Source organism: Talpa europaea, assembly GCF_964194135.1.
Source record: "Talpa europaea genome assembly, chromosome: 8".
Taxonomy (NCBI): Eukaryota; Metazoa; Chordata; class Mammalia; order Eulipotyphla; family Talpidae; genus Talpa; species Talpa europaea.
This window is the reverse complement of record NC_140075.1, coordinates 99410488-99429457: the sequence shown is the minus strand read 5'-3', so window position 1 is coordinate 99429457 and position 18970 is coordinate 99410488. Positions and strand designations below refer to the sequence as shown.

The following is an 18970-nucleotide window of genomic DNA, read 5'->3' as shown; positions in this document are numbered from 1 at the left end:
AAATCTAAAATTGACATGCCTTGATTTTCCAAAGTCTATTCTTAAGCCAGGAAGCAAGAAGGAAAACAGGGCATAGTCACCCTCAGAGCACAGTTTAGATTTAACTTCTTTACTCCTACTCTTCCAAGAAAAGGATTCTTCTCTGATATACATGAGGAAAAGGTCAGTTGGCTTTCCTTATATCAACACCTCTCTGTACATTTTTGGTCAATGAAAATTCTGTCACTGCTAGTTGAGCCAGGTGTAAACACTAAATGCTCATTTTCTCCTGGTGATGGAAAAAGTAACCCAGTATTTGTTCAACTTTGAATTTCTCTATATCTCAAAGTGTTAAGTAAAAAAAATCAAGATGAAAACACAAATTTTAACATTAGAGGTGCTTTTTACTTTTTGGTGTTGTATACCTCTAATTGATCTTTTACAATAGGTATGTGTTGTGAGTAAAATTAATGAAAATAACTTATTCAAAAGAGTTATCTAAAATATATCACTAATATGAATGACATGAATTTAATGTTATCCAGAGAATAGTTGATTGACATTATTAACACCTTAAATCGCCTGTGTCAATAAGACCAAAGCATTACAATTTGGAGCAAGCTCGTTTCTGAGTACCTCCAAGGTGTTTGCCGAAGAAGGTTAGAATTTGCTCCCAAGCATCTATCTGGGCCTTAGAATGAGCCCTGGGCTCCCCACCCCAGATCACACGTTGGTCCAGTAGTTTGTGCACAGAAGCTGGGCAGAAGGGGAAATAAGGAGGCTCAATATAATGCCCAGCCCCAGGGTAAGAAATGATCTGGGGTTTTTCCTTTCCATGGGCCTGTAACCGTTCAGAAGCTTTTTGGGTATATAACTCACTCCTCCAGTTATGATCATCCTGACCAGCAATAAAGAGGATGGGCCCCTGGGCCTTCTCCATTGGAATCATGCAGGGGTTCTCACATCCTCCAACAATATCATTCCGCATATCCAAAATGTCCAGGAGACCTGAGAAAGCTATCTTGACTCTCCTCACATCATGGCCCAATGGTGGGATGCTAGTCTGCTTGTAGTGTATGGGTCTGCTTGCAGAGAATCCAGATCCATTGATGGAAACTATCGCCGAGATATTCTTCATAAATGAGGCCATGGAGAGACAAATATCAGCTCCCAAAGAAATGCCCAGAAGCCCAATGTCTGGGCCCTTTACCTGGAAAAAAAGGAGAGAAGAGTCAAGAATCTACCCACAGAAAAATGCTTTTCTAAATGCAACTAGAGATGTTGCTATCTCTAATTTGTGAATTGGCCACAAGAGAATCAACCTCAGTTGACAGAGGAGCTTCTTCCCACTTAAAGAATATCTAGCTGGACACTGGCAAACTTGGGAACTGGTTATAAACTAGGGCCTCATACACTACAGAACGCTGAGTCATGAAGACTGGCTAGGTTTAGGGCTTCATCAGGTGGGCATGATCAAAGTTTCAGTGTGCTTGGGTATCTTTGTGGAAATAAGTTTTCTTTTCCAAGAGGTGAATCATTCATCAGACCCCATCTAAATATATCCACAAATGATTAACTTTACAGAAACAAAGAAAGACTTCACAGTCTAATAAAGTATTTCTTAGTTTTTGAAATGGGTGGGCAAGTTCAGATCAAAATCTGATATCAGAAAATTATAGATTAAAAACAAGCATTCAAACCTACTTAATTAGAAACTACTTGTTGAATAAAAGGAATTTTTTACTATCACTCAATTCCAGTAAATAAAATCTCACGTGGATTTTATGATGATTTCTGCATTATTACTCTGACAGAGAAAGTGGAGACAGACAACTAAAGCCAAAGATGTCTCCAAACAAAATCTGTGAACATTTAGGGCATCATCAGTGCACCAACACCATAAGTGCAAGCAACACTCTCTCTAGAGATATTTCTAGAAAGAATGATAACATGAAAGACTTTAGCAGAACCTGGGAGTGTTGAAGCATGTAGCACAGCGCTTCTTCAAAGTAGTCCAGGTGGATGGTGTCAATGTTCTTGGGGAGATCTTCAAAGTCATAATAAGCTAAAGCCATGGTGGCAAAGCCATGGCCAGCCAGAAGACTGGCTCTATATTCCATCAGGCCCCCTCCAACACCAAAGATGTCAATGATCCCTGGGAAAGGTCCAGGTCCTAGAGAAGGGAATATTATAAAGGAAGATATAATACAACCTAAAGAATTTGTTTTCCTTTCAGAGATTCTTCTAAGTTATTTAATGGGTTTCTATGATTAAAAGAAAGAAAACAGCTCCTTGAGTCACTACTGAAAAGGGATACAAGTTCCTTGAGGACAGAAAGTCTCCAAGGTACTCCTGAACTGATTAGTTTACTCTCTATATGATTCTAGGAAAATTGCAGGATTCTAAGAATCTTTAGCTGTGAGGAAGAGTAATAAAGTCATTAATAACTACATCTTGAACGGAGAAAGTGCATGTGTTCCTTTAGAGACACAGAATTAAGGATCTTGAAACAAAGCTTTATATAGTGTTGCATTAACCCCTGGCTTTTTTTGTGCACTGATGGCTTAGATGTCTAGATATTAGAGATTAAGCGAGCTAATGCAAACAAAACGCATAGCACAGAACCGAACATACCAAAATCCTCTAGTTCAGTAATGTGGCCGCTGATTCAGTCCGTGTCAGCTTCTCTAGACCGTACTCCCGAGGCAAACCCCGCTTAAAGCAGTTCTGAAAGCACCGGTGGCCCAGAGCGCAAGCTCGGAAGCCCCAAGACCCCGGCTCACCTGGCGGCAGGAAGAGCGTGCCGCGCACCCGGCCCGCGCGCACGGGCTCCCGCCGCACCCCAGGCGCCAAGAAGTGGCGCTCGTGCACCGTCCGGCCCAGGAGCCGCTCAGTCCCTGGGTCGTGGCCGTCCAGCACCTCCAGCTCCACGGCGAAGGGCGTCTCCACGTCCCGCTTCAGAAACCGCCAAAAAGGCTTCTCGGGCTCCAGGGCCCAGAGGAGCCCCATGGGCTCGAGCCCCGCGAAGCTGCCCCCCAGCGCGGGCGCGCGCGCCAGGTCCAGCAGGCCGCGGGCGTCGGCGCAGTAGCGCGCGTGGGCCCGGAAGCGCGCGCCCTTCTCGTCGCGCAGGGACGCGCGCAGCGTGACGGGCTGCCCCGGGGCCAGGCCGCTCACGGCGATGCGCACCGGCTGGTCCCAGCAGCAGCGGCCCGCGGGCTCCACCGTCACCGTCGCCGCCATCCTGGCCTTGCACTGCCGCTGTGCGGACTCTGAGCTGGAGGCTGCAGGCCAGGCCACAGTCGCGTCCCAGGTCGTGAGAGGTCGGGCACTGAGCCGCCTGAGGAGGCGTGTGAGCGCTTCAGACCCGCGGACCCCGCGCTCTGAACTTGTCTGAAGTAAAAACACCAGGTTGTCCTCTAGAGAGGCTCTCAGAGGCCGCCTGAAATCTGGGTGTGGCCCTGAGCTCTGCCCGCTGGAAGCTTCTTTGCCTCAAACCACTCTCACTCGTTGGAGTGCAAGTTATTGAGTAATCGGACCGGAGGTAAACCAGAGATGAAGGAGTTAATGCAGAATTCCAAAAATTCCAGCCTCTTCATGGTAAGGGCAACTTAAAAAACTATTAACTAAAATATACGTCGAAAAAGTGCACAAGTTTCAAGTGCACAACAGAGTGAATTTTCACAACGCGTACAACCCAGCTCAGGGATCCAGAAGCGTCATTACTAGTGCTCATTTCCACTCTGGGCATGTTCCCCTTCCCAAAAGCAACTCTATCCTGATTCGAACAAAATGGGCTGGGTTTTCCTGACTGCATTTAATGGCAATGAATCCTTCAAGGGGCCCTCTTCAGTGTCTTTTTGCTTTCCCTCAAAATGCTTGTGTTTGTGAGGCTTATTAATATTTTGGGGTATAGTTATAGATTGTTCATTATCACTGCTAAATAGTATTCCTTTCTGTGATGATAAAATGATTTGTCAATTTGGCTGCCAATGGGCATTTGGTGGTTCCCAGTTTGGGATTATTATGAACATCCAAGAAGCTCTCTTTTGATAGAGATATATGTGTCTTTCAGTGGGGTATATACCTGAGAGTGGAATTGCTGTATCATAAGGAACAAGAATGTTCAGCCTTAGAGGATACTAAAAGTCAGCCTTTTGAATGTGACCCTAGAAGCAATATAAATAGAGTGTTCAGGGATTTTATATTTGTCATTATAATAGCTACACTGTCAATGTCTGTCTGTTTGACATAAAAAATTTAACATGTTCACAAAACACTGGGACTGTTTTCCAAATGTTGCAGAAGAGGAACCTGAGGCTTGGAGAATGTTAAGCTACTAAGGATTGCCCTCTAGTGTCAGAGCCTTGACTAACTTCAAAAATGAAACTCAAAGTTAAGCAGTAGTGTGGTGGTGAAATGTAATCAGCACTGACTAGTTCTGTAGCCTTAAGCAAATTTATTGTCTCTCTGGGTCTCAAGAATTCTGTGCAAGGCGATAAATGCCTCCCATGTGAGAATCAAAGGTGATAGTGGTAGGATGGCCATTTTGATAATGCTAATTCTTCCAATCTGTGAGCAGGTAATGTCTTTTTTTGCATGTCTTGTTTTGTAATTTTCTTTGTATAGGTTTTTCACCTCCTTTGTTAGGTTTATTCCCAGGTATTTAATTTTTGGGGGTACAACTGTAAATGGGATGGATTTCTTAATTTCTTATTCACAGTGATTGTTTGCATATAGGAAGGCTACTAATTTTTGTGTGTTGATTTTGTAACCTGCTACCTTACTAAAATGGTTTATTGCTTTAATTAGTTTTCTGTGGAGTTTTTACATTTCTCTCTATATATTATCATATCACCTACAATAGTGATGGTTTTACTTCTTTCCCTATTTGGATTCCTGTATGTCTTTCTCTTGCCTAATTGCTCTAGCTAGTACTTCTAGTATTATATTGAAAAGCGGTGGTGAGAGTGGACATCCTTGTCTTGTTTCAGATCTTAAAGGGAGGGCTTTCAGTATTTTACCACTAAGAATGACGTTAGCTGTGGGTTTGTTGTGTACGGCATTTATTATGTTGTTATGCTCCTTTTGTCCCAAGATTTTTGAGGATCTTCATCGTAAATAGATTTATTAAATATTTTCTCAGCATCTGTTGATATGATCATACAGTTTTTGCTTTTCTTTCTTTTTGTTGATGTATTGAATTACATTAATTGATTTTGGATGTTGAACTGTCCTTGTGACGCTGGAATAAATTCTACTTGTTCATTATTATCTTTTTGATGCATTGTTGTTGTATATTATCTTTTTGATGCATTGTTGGATGATTTGGTTTGCTAGGAATTTATTGAAGACTTTTGCTTCTGTGTTCATTAGGGAATTGGCCTGTAATTTTCCTTTTTTATGTTGTCTTTGTTTGGTTTTGATATCAGTGTAATGTTGGCTTTGTAAAATGTGTTTAAGTAGTATTCCTTCTTTCTCAATTTTTGGAGAGTTTTTGTAGGATAGGCACCTTTGTGCCAGTTCATCTTTGAACGTTTGGTAGAGCTCTGTGAAACCATCTGGTCCTGGGCTTTTGTTTCTGGAGAGGGTTTTGATTATGGTTTCAATTTTTTTTGCTTGTAATTAGTTTGTTTAGGTTTTCTATTTCTTCTTTATTCAGCTTTGGATGACTGTATAGTCCTAAGAATTTGTCCCTCTCATCTAAATTGTTGAACTTGTTTGCATATAAATGTTCATAGTAATCTCTGATTATCTTCTGGATTTCTGCTGTGTCTGTTGTAATTTCTTCTTTTCCATTTATGATCTTATTTGAGTTTTCTCCCTTTTTTTCTTTGTAAGTTTGGCTAGAAGTTTGTCTATTTTGTTGTGTTTTTTTTTTTTCCCCAAAGATCCAGCTCTTGGTTTTATTGATATTTTGGATTGTCTTTTTTAATTTCCATTTCATTTATTTCTGCTTGAATTTTTATTATTTCCATTCTTCTACTGGCTTGTTGTTCTTTTTTCAAGTTCCTCAAGATGGGAGAATAGGTTGTTTCTTTGAGTTCTTTCTTATTTCTTGATGTGGGTCTGTATTGCTATACACTCTTATTACTGCTTTTGCTGTGTCCCATACATTCTGGAAAATTCCTTACTGTCATTCATCTCAGGGTACTTTTTAATTTCTTCTTTGATTTCCTCATTAACCCAATGGTCTTTCAGTACTGTGTTGTTCAATCTCCACATAATGGGGAGGGGGTGCTTGCTTTCTTTTCATAGTTGATTTCTAGTTTGATGCTTTTATGTTAATAGTTGGTATGATTTCAGTTTTCATGTATTTGTTGATATTTGTCTTGTGGCCCAGTATATGTTTGATCCTGGAGAATGATCCACATATGCTTGAGAAAAATGTATATTTAGTTATTTTTGGATGCAGTGTCCTATCTGTTAGTCCCATGTGGGCTATGTTGTTTTTTTTTTTTTTTTTTGGACTCATTGATCAGGGTCTGCTTTTGAGGAAACCTAAGCAGACACTCTCAAATTAGCATAGTAATTCACCATATTTTCTTCAACTACTTCTATCATTTATATTTTGAAGTGATCTTATTTAGTGCAACAATTTTTGTGTTGCTATATCTTGGTAAGATGAACTTTTTTAAAAAAACAATTTTCTTTTTCTATAGTAATGTGCTTTCCCCCACTTGAACTCATTGTTGATATTAGTAAAGTTATACCACTTTTCTTTTTGTTAGTATTTGCTAGGTATATTTCTCTTTCTCTTTTTTTACTTTCTTATATATTTTTTTTAAGTATTTGGTATATCTGCTAGAGATGGCTTTAATTAATGTTTAAAAAAACTCCATCTGATCAAGTCTGTTAACAGGCAAGTTTGATCCATCAGTGATTATTGTGTTTACTGATATGTTCAGATATTTCTACCACTTTATTGTGTACTTTCTCTGTGCTTCTTCTATGCTTATTTCTTGCCCTACTTTGTTATCTTTTGTTATCTTCTGTTCATATGGAAATTAATGTTATTAAATTTTCTGAAAGAGAAATTAATGTCTGTTTTGTTTAAGAGAAGTTTGGGGGATTTGCTATCACTAACAAGCATCCCTAGCCCTAATGTTCTTTCTAACTTCTGTTATGATAGGTTGGCTCTGTATCCCAACAAGTTTCATAAGGCTATTACTAAATTCTGCTCATTTAAAAAGGAGGTTCAGATGCTAGACAGCCAAAGAAATGATAAATTATCCTCTACATTATTTTTGATGCAAAGAGTTTGGGGCAAACAACAAAGTTAGAAGGAATAGTTTTTAGAGACTTTAATCCTGACCCCAAATGCAAGTTTAGGGTGGTCCCCAAATTACTTTGATAGTTTCAATACTTTGCTAGAAGGACTCATTGAACTCACTGGAAGCTATTATATTTGTGGTTATGGTGAGTTACAGGATAAGATAAGGATTAAAATCATGCAAGGGAAGAGGTGCATAAGGTAGAGTCCAGGGAAGTTCCTAATATGAAGCATGTGTTACTCTCTTCATGGGGTCAAGATGTGATAATCTCCTAGCACAGATTTCTGATAATAACACAACCAGGAAAGGTCACCCAAGCCTTGTTTTTCAGAATTTTATTGGGGCTTCATTATGTAGGCATAATTGATTGATTGTCCACATGGTTGATCTTAGTCTGCAGGTGGACTGATGATACCCAAAGGCTTCACCCTAAATCACATTGTTGATCTTTCTGGTGTGACCAGTCCTTATCCTAAAGTGTGGACAGTCCACACCCTAAATAACATTGTTCATTTTTCTGGTCTGGCTAGTCCTTATCCTAAGTGTGTGACCCACCCAAATCATTCAGTGTGCCCCAAGGCCCCTCAGTAAAGAGACTGCTTCTGGCATCACATCCCAAGGACATAGGGATCACCTTCCAGTAACCAAAAGTAAAGGCCAAACCTCTCTTGCTAGAGTTAATTTTTTAATACACATTGGGGAACTTTTTCTGACTTCCTGTTCACCTCTCTGTGGAGCCTTTTAAATTGAAACCCAAAGTATCCCCAGGTTCTCAGACTTCTCTCTCTTGACCACAAACCACCTGAGTGTGGAAGGACTTGGTATCTGTTGTTGGGTGACCTCATTGATACTGCAGCTATGCTTTCTCTTGTCCTGATTTCTTTTGTTATATTTGTGGGTTTTTTCTTATTTTTGTTTTATTTTTTTATTGTTGTATTCTGAATTCTTAAAGCTAAGTAAACTTGGTGCTGAGCCTGTTCTATTTCACAAATTTGTTGGTCACTATCAAAGACTATTGCTGCTAGTAAAACAGTATGTATTGCTATGTTCCATGCCTTAATTTTTTTTCATAAATTTCCTGCCCCTGGGGTCTCTCTAGATCCATCCCAATGTCCACACAGAATGGGCTCCCACTTACTACTCAGAAGGAAAGGCAACAGTCCTTCCTTCCTCCCTCCATCTTTTGGGTCTAACTAGAAAGTACCAAGAAATTATGAGATCCTATAAAATGTGTAAGATACAAACGGTCCATACTTCCTATAAGCCATTACACTAGAGCTCTTTAATATTACAGTGGTATCCATGTGGGTACTTGCTGCAGGAGGTCTTGTTGCCCCAGCCAGATAGGATACTGACAAGCAGCTAAGAGAAAGGGCCTCACACCGTGGGGCTGAAGATCTGACATCCCTTTGCTTTTTGTTCATGGACATAGAGAAAAATTTATCAGAAAGTATATTAGGCAATAAATTATATGTATCAGCATACTGTAAGTAAATAGCACGGAAAATTGTTTGTTTAGAAATTAGTTGTTGGGCTGTTTGGCTCACTTGACAATGGGAGACAAGTTATTGAACATGCCTGACAAGCATTACAATACAATAATCATAGTAGGTCCTTCTATTTTGTTTTCTCTTGAAGTTTCTTGGGAAAGTTTTTAATATGAAGCTATTTGAGTTAAGGAATTTCTAGGTAGAAAAAGTTCTGATAGCTGAGCAGCAGCTGGTCTCCGGCTGAAGGTCATGTGAATAGAATAGTCCTTTGATGCTTAGGCTTTAGCTGATAGGGATGCACTGGCGGCTATTCACTGTTTTAAATAATTGTCTAAATGAAAAAATAAGTAGCTTTAATGTTAGGTTTGGTTTATTATCTGTTAACCTTGAAAGCTGCCGTCTAGCTGAGACCTGTAGGGGCCAGTAGTCTATGGAAACATAATATACTAATTGTTTTTGCTTTACACATGATAATGTATTTCCTTATTATTATTACTAATAATGAATAAATAAAGACCTGCTGAGTCTCTCGGCAGAAGATACTAACACCTCACCAAGTGTCGGTGTCTCCTCATTTCCCTCCCTTTCAGCCCTTAAGTTTCAGTTCTTTCGTTTTCGCCGACGCCGTCTCATCCTTTCAGGAACTCCTGACACGACATTTTGCCGGAGGCTGGTCCCCGGCAGGTACTCAACACCATATTATTTTTCTGAAGTGTATTGTCAGTTATATCCTCCTCTTCTTACAAATCTTTAAGGTCTCCCTTTGCCTGTTTAATTATATACATTTGAGGCTACTGACCCCATAGCATTCTCTTAGCTCTGTAGTTTTACCACACTCCTGTTTTATATGTTCCTTATACTCTAGCACTGAGTCTCTTATTTTCTTTTTTTTAATAAATTCTTTTTTAAAAAAAGATTTATTTATTTATTTATTTATACAAGCACTGGGTACAGTCAGAAGCGCAGAAGGGTGAGAGAATTCACCAAAGCCAGAGCGGGGAGCAGAGCAGGCAGAAGGACCGAAGTACACTGCTGAGGGGAGCAGCGGGCGGCAGGAGAGGTCTGCGCGCCACGTGGGACCCTCCTCTGGTGGCCGGGGAGCAGCTGGGGAGCAGCCGGGGATCAAACCAGCACTGCAGAGGCTGCGGGCAGTTTTGCAACCCAGCGCTCAACCTCTGCGCCACCAGGGAGGCCCTGAGTCTCTTATTTTCATTTCTTAAAATGATTTCTATCAACTCCATCTTGCAGAACCTAACACTCATATATTCACACATGTACATACCATTTAATTGGCAAGTAACAAGGTGGTGTAACTGGCAAGTAACAAGTGGTGGTGTAATTGGCAAGTAACAAGTAATGTGGCAAATGTATGTAGAATTACTAGCATGCAGACTGAGGGGCAAACTCTTAGTGTGATAGAACTTTAATAGAAAAGAACTTTAGGGTCTCCCCTGGTGGCGCAGGCTGGTGAGCGCTGCCCTATTAAGCTGTCACAGCCTCTGCAGCACCCATTTGATCCTGGCTGGCCGGCCGGCGGGCAAGGGTCACACATGGTGCAGCAGACCCCTCCTGCCTCCCCTGCTGCTCCTCTCAGCAGTGTATTTCGTTGGTGTGCCTGTTCTCTTCCCCATTCTGTCTCTGGTGAATCCTCTCACCCTCCCGCGCATCTGGCCTGTACCCCGGTTCTTATATAAATAAATATCTTTAAAAAAAAAAAAGAACTTTAATAGTATTAATGTGTGTAGAGAGAGAAGAGAATAGTTTCCCAATGAAACACCCAAAGTTACCCATCTCCTTGTGGGTAAATGCCCACACAAATAGGCTTGGCCCACAGCTAGGCCGCTGAGAACTGAAAACTTGCCACAAGTCTAAGGCACCTTCTAGCAGGGGACCATAGGAAAGACACAGAAGGGCCAAGCAAGTCCAAGATGAAAGGATCAAAATCAGAGTCCTTGGACTGTCTTGGACAATCCTGTAAACAGGCAGTAGTGGGAAGAGAAAAATTTAAAAAGAGGAAAAAGGTAGGAACAAAAGGCAAATCACTTACACATTGTTAACAATCAAGGGCTCATAGTTGACTGTCAGCTACTCTAGATCTATTTTTAATGTATTTTTAACATCCAGTACTCTGAAACAATCCCCTGCCTCATCTGCACTGCAAATCTAGGAATTCATTGAAATTTTATGTTAGAGAAAGGAGAACTACTTCCTTTCCCCTGACTGGAGCTGTTACCCTGCAGAGAATATGGACAGGTATAACAAAGAAAGAAGAAACTGGACTGAGAGATACTAAGTCCAGCTCTACATTTACTATGATTTGAATTTCTCTGAGACTGAATTTCCTCATCTGCAAAATGAGGTGACACCTGCCTCACAGATTGGTGGCATTAAATGATGAGCACACAGCAGTATAGAAGGAAAAGCTGACAAAAAGAGCACTGTACTGTTTTTGAATTTCAAAGGAAAAAAATGGACAGGAATTGCTTTATAATATGAAATTTGAGGAAACAATACCATAATCATAAGTTAAGGTATTTTTTACTTTAAATACATTAAGCTTTAAGAAAAGGTTAGTAAGTTTATTGGGCTTCGCTGGTGGTGCAGTGGTTGAGCACTGGGTTGCGAAGCTGCCTGCAGCCTCTGCAGCGCCAGTTCGATCCCCGGCCACCGGGCAAGGGTCCCACATGGTGCACAGGCCTCTCCTGCCACCCACTTCTCCCCTCAGCAGTGTACTTCGTCAGTCTGCCTGCTTTGCTCTCCCCTTTGGCTCTGGTGAATTCTCTCACCCTCCCGCTCTTCTGACTGTACCCAGTGCTTGTATAAATAAATAAATAAATAAATAAATAAATCTTAAAAAAAAGAAAAGGTTAGTGAGTTTATTGTGGGATTACTTATGTGATTCAAATATTAAATCAACATTTATCTTCACATTAATCATTATTACAGTCATTTTGTAATTAATCTAAATGTTTTATTATATTTCAAAGAAACATACTCATAAAGGCCCACATGTGTAAATAAGGTCAGAACTTAAAATTATTTGCACTAGGAAACTTGTATTTACCCAAGTAGAAGATAACAAACTAAGAATGTATTTGCATTGAAAATTTTTAGTAGTTTTACATCTCTCACAGTTTATAGCTAAGATGTTATTAATTTCCGTTCTTAAAGGAGAAATGCAAAACTAATACAATTTTTAACATTACATGTTTTTCTTCCACAGTAATTATTTATTAATCAAATTAAATGTAAACAAATGCAACACACAATAGTAACAATGAATTATTACTGAGCACCAGTTGTATATATTCAATACAAGACACTGTTAATCGGTTTTAATCTTCGTTTCAGAGCTAGAGCCTTGTCAGTTGTGTTGTGATACAGGTTTTCCCTCTCTCGTGTTTTCTGCAGAATCACTCCCACCAAACGACTAAAAAGGTATGTAGTTTCTAAAAATCTTGAGGAGTTCAAATCTTGGTAAGTTCATTTTAACAAGGGGAGGGACTCTAAGGAGTTATTTAAAAGAATAAAACCACATGCACACTAATTGTGGCAGCTGTTCTCAGGAAAGATCAGCATCAGTGATACCACACTGGAATAAAAGATTACAGTTTTACTGGAATTGTCTCCTTTTCCCACCCAAGTGTTTGTGAAAGAAAGTCTGGAGCTTCTTCCAAGCATCCTCCTGGGCCATGGCATGAGCCCTGGGCTCTCCTCCCCAGATGACAGGACGGTCCACTAAGGTGTGCAGGGAAGCTGGGCACAGGGGAAAGTAAGGGGGCTCAATATAGTGTCCTGTCCCTGGGTAAAGGATGACCTGGGGCTTCTCTTTACCAGAGACCTGTAAGCACTTAGAAGCTTCACTGGCATAGTATTCACTGTGCCAGTTGTGGTCATCCTGCCCTACGAGGAACAGGAAGGCACTTTCAGCCCTTTCCACAGGAATCAAACTCTTCTGGTCAGCTTCTTCCAAAGGTTTATTAAAGATATCCAAGATGTCTGAAAAGCCATCTTTAGTCATCTTGATTCGATTTCGGTTGACAGGTGCAGGTGTCAGGATTTCACCCTTGTAGTGTAAGGCTCCTGCAACATTGATCACAGAGCCATTGATAATGACACAAGCAGTGATGCCCTTCAGGAATGAGGCCATGGAGAGGCAGAGTTCGCCCCCTTTGGAAATTCCAAGCAGCCCGACTCCTGGACCCTTTACCTGCGAAAAATAGAGGAAAAAGGAGAATAAGCCCATGAACATGCAGTGTGGTGGATGGTGCCAGAACTTGGTACTCAGGTGGAACTGAGGCTGAATCCAGGTTCTTGCATTTATCAAGGTTTGCATCCTTGGGATTTTTACTTCTTGTTCCTTTCTTCATCTTATTTCCTTAATTCTTGGTGACTTCAACAACCATGTGGATGAACCATCGAATACTTTGGCCTCTCTGTCCCTCACTGATACCTCCAACAATCTTTTACTCTATCTGTCCTCAACAACCCACTTCCATTGTCAGAACCTAAACCTAACCCTCTCTTTTTTTCTTTTTTTTTTAAGATTTATTTATTTATTCATACAAGCACTGGGTACAGTCAGAAGCGTGGGAGGGCGAGAGAATTCACCAGAGCCAGAGCGGAGAGTAGAACAGGCAGAGTGAGGAAGTACACTGCTGAGGGGAGCAGCGGGCGGCAGGAGAGGTCTGCATGCCGCCATGTGGGACCCTCACCCGGTGAGCGGGGATCCAACCGGTGCTGCAGAGGCTGCGGGCAGCTTCGCAACCCAGCGCTCAACCGCTGCGCCACCAGGGAGGCCCTAAGCCTAACCTTCTTAAGTACATCATCTCTAAAACCTCAGTTTCAAACACTACTCTCTGATCATCGTCTTTATTTTTTTTATTTTTTTTAATAGAGGCATGTTTTTTATTTATTTGTTTGTTTGTTTTGTTTATACATGCACTGGGTACAGTCAGAAGCGCGGGAGGGTGAGAGAATTCACCAGAGCCAGAGCGGGGAGCAGAGCAGGCAGAAGGACCGAAGTACACTGCTGAGGGGCGCAGCGGGCGGCAGGAGAGGTCTGCGCACCATGCGGGACCCTCCTCCAGTGGCCGGGGAGCAGCCGGGGATCGAACCGGCGCCGCAGAGGCCGCGGGCAGCTTCGCAACCCAGCGCTCAACCGCTGCGCCACCGGGGAGGCCCTGATCATCGTCTTTAAATACTTATAGTTTAGCCATCTAGTACCGCACATTTCTATTTCATTGAGACCTTGACTACTACCATATCTTTCACTATTACTACCTATCTCATGATCTCACTTCCCATCTATCCAGCTTCACTTTCAGCTCTTCATACTTCATGAAGAAAATTGAAGTTATAAGACAGGCACTCTTCTCATTTCTCATTAAGTTTTGTCAAATCTGCTTAAAATTCAAGCTTTCTGCCTTCCCTCCTGTTTCCAAAGAAGTATTAAAGGTCACCCCTCTGTGCTAGCATTCTCTTTCTTTCTCTCTCTCTCAACTTTATCCTCTACTGGCTTATTCCCATCAATGTAGTTAAAGCTTTCATAACTCCCAAATTTTAATAACAATCTCTCAAAGTCACATCCATCTTGCCCTAGTTTTCTACTCTTTCATAGCACAATCTGTGAAAAGTTGTCTGTAGTTGTTTTATTTCTTTTTTCTATTCTCTATTTTATCCTTTCAGGCAATTTGGATTTGTATTCTTTTTTTTTTAAAGATTTATTTATTTTTATACAAGATCTAGGGTACAGGCTAGAGGCACGGGAGGGTGAGAGGAGTCACCAGAGACAGAGTGGGGAGCAGAACAGAAAGAGGGACCAAAGTACACGGCTGAGGGGAGCAGCTGGCGAGACAGCAGAGGTCTGCCCCCCCCAATCTCCCTAGCCAGCCTGTAATCAAACAGGCATTGCAGAGGCTGCAGACAGCTTCACAGCGCTGTGCTCAACCCGCTGTGCCACCAGGGAGGGCCTGGATTTGTATTCTTTATAAGGACTGCTTTTGTCAGTTACTAAAATCTTGTATTACAAAATCTTGTATTATAAATGGCCATTTGATTGACTTCTCAACAGCAGTCTTTTCTTTTTTTTTCCTCTCCTGGCTTCTGCAATAATACCTTTGACTTGTTTCAACAGTTTATTCCTCATACAAGTACAAGGAATTAGATGATAATGTTATTATCTCAATTTTTCAAAGGAGGACACAGAGGTTCCAATATCATGGAACTAAAATTTGGCAAAATCAAAACTTAAATTTAACTTTTCTCTATCTCCATCTTATGCTGGTCCCACTACACCCCTTTCCAAAAGCCCCAAAGCTTAAATCCACTGTGAGCACTGATTAAATTGTAAAATAGATTTAAAGAAACTAAAATGAGCAAGGTTTATCTTCTGATACCCTGTCTAAAACTGTCAAAATATTTCCAAGGGGGTGGGGAGGTTCTCTAGTACCTAGTTCTCTGGCTTCCAGATTCTCCTTTAAAATTTAATGCTGTGTTCTCAGAGGGAGTATGAGGAAGAAGGGGCTGTTAAACAGAAACATTAAATTGGGGCCTTCTGTAGATAGTGATCCTGTCACCTTCCTCTTTCCTTACTGGTCAAATTCAGGGTTCTCAAATGTGTTTGGGTTCACTATTAAATACTATAACATACTAGAATTTTAAATTCCATAATATCAACTAAGAACATCTTTACTAGCAGGAAACATAGTAATATATAACTACATAGAAACTGTCTATGAGAAGATAGTGTGTTGGTGGCTGTCCTGAATTTGTCAAGTTCTGTGAAAACCAGGAGCATTTATGAAGACCATAGTAGACCTGATATGTAGACCACAAAAATTAGAGAAGTTCCAACCTGAGGGTGATTAAGCAGGTAGTTCACAGCTTCGTCAAAGTACTCCAGGTGAAGGTTGTTTAAGTCTTTGGGGAGGTCTTCATACTTATAATAAGCCAAAGCCATTACAGCAAAACCCTTCCCAGCCAGCAGACTAGCTCGATATTCTGGAAGGCCACCTCCAGCTCCAAAAATATCCACAATTCCAGGGAAGGGTCCGGGTTCTTTGGAAGAAACAAAACACAAAACTGAAACTCTGTAGTGCTGTTAAAAGCCATTTGTTGCCCACCCGTGATGTCAACATCCTCTGTGACAATAAGAAATGCTACAAGACCTCTGGTCTTCAAAAACCCAGACAGTGATAAGATAAATAAAATAAATCCACATTCCCCTCTACATCGAGAGCCTCCACAGGTTTTTACAAATAGTTGTATTACTTTTGTGATTAAAAATAATTTACAAGCAATGAAAATAGCAACATCACTGCACAATCTTCCCCCACCCCTTCAACTGACAATCCCAAATACTAATGTAGCAGAGTGACTGGAACCCTCATACATTCCTGGTGGAAATGCAAAAATGATACAGCCACTTTGGAAAACAGTTGGGCAATTTCTTATATACTTACCATATGACCCAGCAAACTCACTCCTACATATTTACCTAAGAAAAGTGAAAACTGAGTTCATATAAATACTAGTATGTGTTTACAGTGACTTTATTCATAATCTCCAAATACTTAAAACCAAATTCAACTGGTAAATAAGTAAACTGTACTATAGCAATATATTGGGGTACCATTAAGAAACAAGCAGGAACTAGTGATATATGGAGCAACATGAATGTATCTCGAAAGCATTATGCTAGATAAGGCAATTATTTTATATCCAATACTTAAATAACTTAGAGTATACTAACCATCAAAGCTCCATGAGTACCTGTCCCCCTTCCCTCCCTTTCTACTATCCTGGAATTTTATCATTCTCTTGAATTCATTACAGACTTACTATTTAAATGTGTACCTTAACTAGTATTTTGTTTATTTTGCTTTAAATAAAATGATGTTGAGATGTTCTGGTACTTGACTGTTTCACTCAACATTATTTTTCAGATTCTTCTGTTAATTCTTGTAGCTGCAGTTCAGTCACTTTTGCTGTTGTACATATACCTGTTCACTCATCAGTTCTATTGCTGATGGATATCTGACCTGTTTCCAGTTGCTTTTGACCCTACAATACATATAATGGTGCACATGTACCAGGAGAATGACACTGTCAACTTTCTAAGTAAAAACAAATTGGAATAACTAAACAAAGGAATAACTATATTCCTTTTAGCAGTGTATGCATTCCTCTTCTCTGTATACTTGTCAATTATTGGTAATGTTAAACTTGAATTTTGGCAAATTTTGAGGGTGTGAAATGATTGTGTAGCTTCATTTTGTGTGTGTTTTCCTGATTCCCAGTGAGGATAAGCACCTTTCTTCCCCCTCCCCACCCCCAGGCTAGTTGCTTTTTATATGCTCGTAAAATTACCAAAAAATGTCAAATTTCGGGTTGGTAGCCAGAGGCCATCTACCTTCATGTTAATTTTCTTAAACCATAATATATTGTGGGTGTTGAATACAAAGTTGCAAAATTAAGGAACTTAAAAAAAATAAAAATTGAAACTACTTATAAAGCTACTTATGGGCCTCCTCGGTGGCGCAGCGGTTGAGCGCTGGGTTGCGAATTTGCCCGCGGCCTCTGCGGCACCAGTTCAATCGCCGGCTGCTCCCAGGCCACCGGAGGAGGGTCCCACATGGCGCGCAGACCTCTCCTGCCGCCCGCTGCTCCCCTCAGCAGTGTACTTCGCTCCTTCTGCCTGCTCTGCTCCCCGCTCTGGCTCTGGTGAATTCTCTCACCCTCCCGTACTTCTGACTGTACCCAGTGCTTGTATAAACCAACCAACCAAATAAATAAATAAATAAAACATGCCTCTATAAAAAAAAAAATAAATGTAGTTTGACTTTAAAAAAAAAAAAAAAAGCTACTTATAAAAAGGTATCTTTAAAAAAAAAAAAAAAACTACAACAGTCAATAAAGGATGATGGTGGGAAACAAGTCACTGTTCTACTTGTCTGCCAGACCAAATTGGAGGAAAGGGTGTTTCAAAGTTGCAGAAGGGTAGGAGGAATGTAGAGAATCCAAATAAGGGATCAGGGAGGAAAAATAATTATAATAAAGTGAAAATCAAAATCAACAAGCAACTATAAACCAGAGACATTCTGCAGGGGCGCAGAAGGGAGCAGGATCAAAACAGGGGTGGGAAGAGCACAAGAGACTATTGTGATGGAAGAGGGGTGGATTGGTGGTGGGAATTTCACGGGGACTATAACCAAGATGAGAAGGCATACATTGTACAAAAATGAAGAACGATATAAAAAATATAATAAAAAAGTTGCAGAAGAGAATTAAAACCAACGAATAAACACAACTAATGATGACCCTGACTCAGAAGAGAAGAGAATTACTAACAAGGAGATTGACATGTGCGCCCCTGGATTTTCAAAAAAAAAGTGGGGAAATTACAAGGTCAATTTCCTTTCCTTGTTATTGATGGCCACTTGATTTTTATTGAGGTAATACTGGTTTACAACACTGGATATGATTCAGCGGTACAGGTTCATACCTCTTCCGATGTATGTTACCCTATGTGTTGTCTTTTAACTGGCCTTTCCGTTTTGGAGCGGCAGAGCCACCTCCCCTGCCAGGCTGACATTCCGCAGAAGGCTAAGGACTTGAACTTGGACTGACCTTCAGCAAAGCGGGTTGCTCACCTGGCGGCAGGAAGAGCGTGCCGCGCACCCGGCCCGCGCGCACCGGCTCCCGCCGCACCCCAGACGGCAAGAAGTGGCGCTCGTGCACCGTCCGGCCCAGCAGCCGCTCAGTCTCTGGGTCGTGGCCGTCCAGCACCTCCAGCTCCACGGCGAAGGGCGTCTCCACGTCCCGCTTCACCAGCCGCAAGGGCTTCTCGGGCTCCAGGGCCCAGAGGAGCCCCATGGGCTCGAGCCCCGCGAAGCTGCCCCCCAGCGCGGGCGCGCGCGCCAGGTCCAGCAGGCCGCGGGCGTCGGCGCAGTAGCGCGCGTGGGCCCGGAAGCGCGCGCCCTTCTCGTCGCGCAGGGACGCGCGCAGCGTGACGGGCTGCCCCGGGGCCAGGCCGCTCACGGCGATGCGCACCGGCTGGTCCCAGCAGCAGCGGCCCGCGGGCTCCACCGTCACCGTCGCCACCGTCCGGGCAAAGTTTGCGGAGACTGGGTCGCCCCGCGTCAACTTTGAGGCCCCTGGCAACTCCACCCACTTCTTTGGACCGCGTCGGTAGAGCACGGAAGCTCTCAGGACAGCGGGGCATGACAT

The 18970-nt window shown here is 41.7% G+C and overlaps 2 protein-coding genes across 2 annotated transcripts; both read right to left on the bottom strand.

Moving 5' to 3' along the window:
* Positions 1–583: 583 nt before the first annotated feature.
* ACOT4 (acyl-CoA thioesterase 4) lies at positions 584–3219 on the bottom strand (the record flags this gene model as incomplete). The annotated part of the gene is made up of 3 exons (XM_084240814.1): positions 584–1189; positions 1950–2152; positions 2763–3219. 3 exons carry the CDS (start codon positions 3217–3219, stop codon positions 584–586), a joined length of 1266 nt encoding a protein of 421 aa, XP_084096940.1.
* Positions 3220–12345: 9126 nt separating this feature from the next.
* Positions 12346–18970, bottom strand: LOC311175427 (acyl-coenzyme A thioesterase 1-like; the record flags this gene model as incomplete). The annotated part of the gene is given in 4 exon segments (XM_084240299.1): positions 12346–12374; positions 12377–12950; positions 15597–15799; positions 18394–18970. Coding segments are annotated over 4 exon segments (1383 nt in total).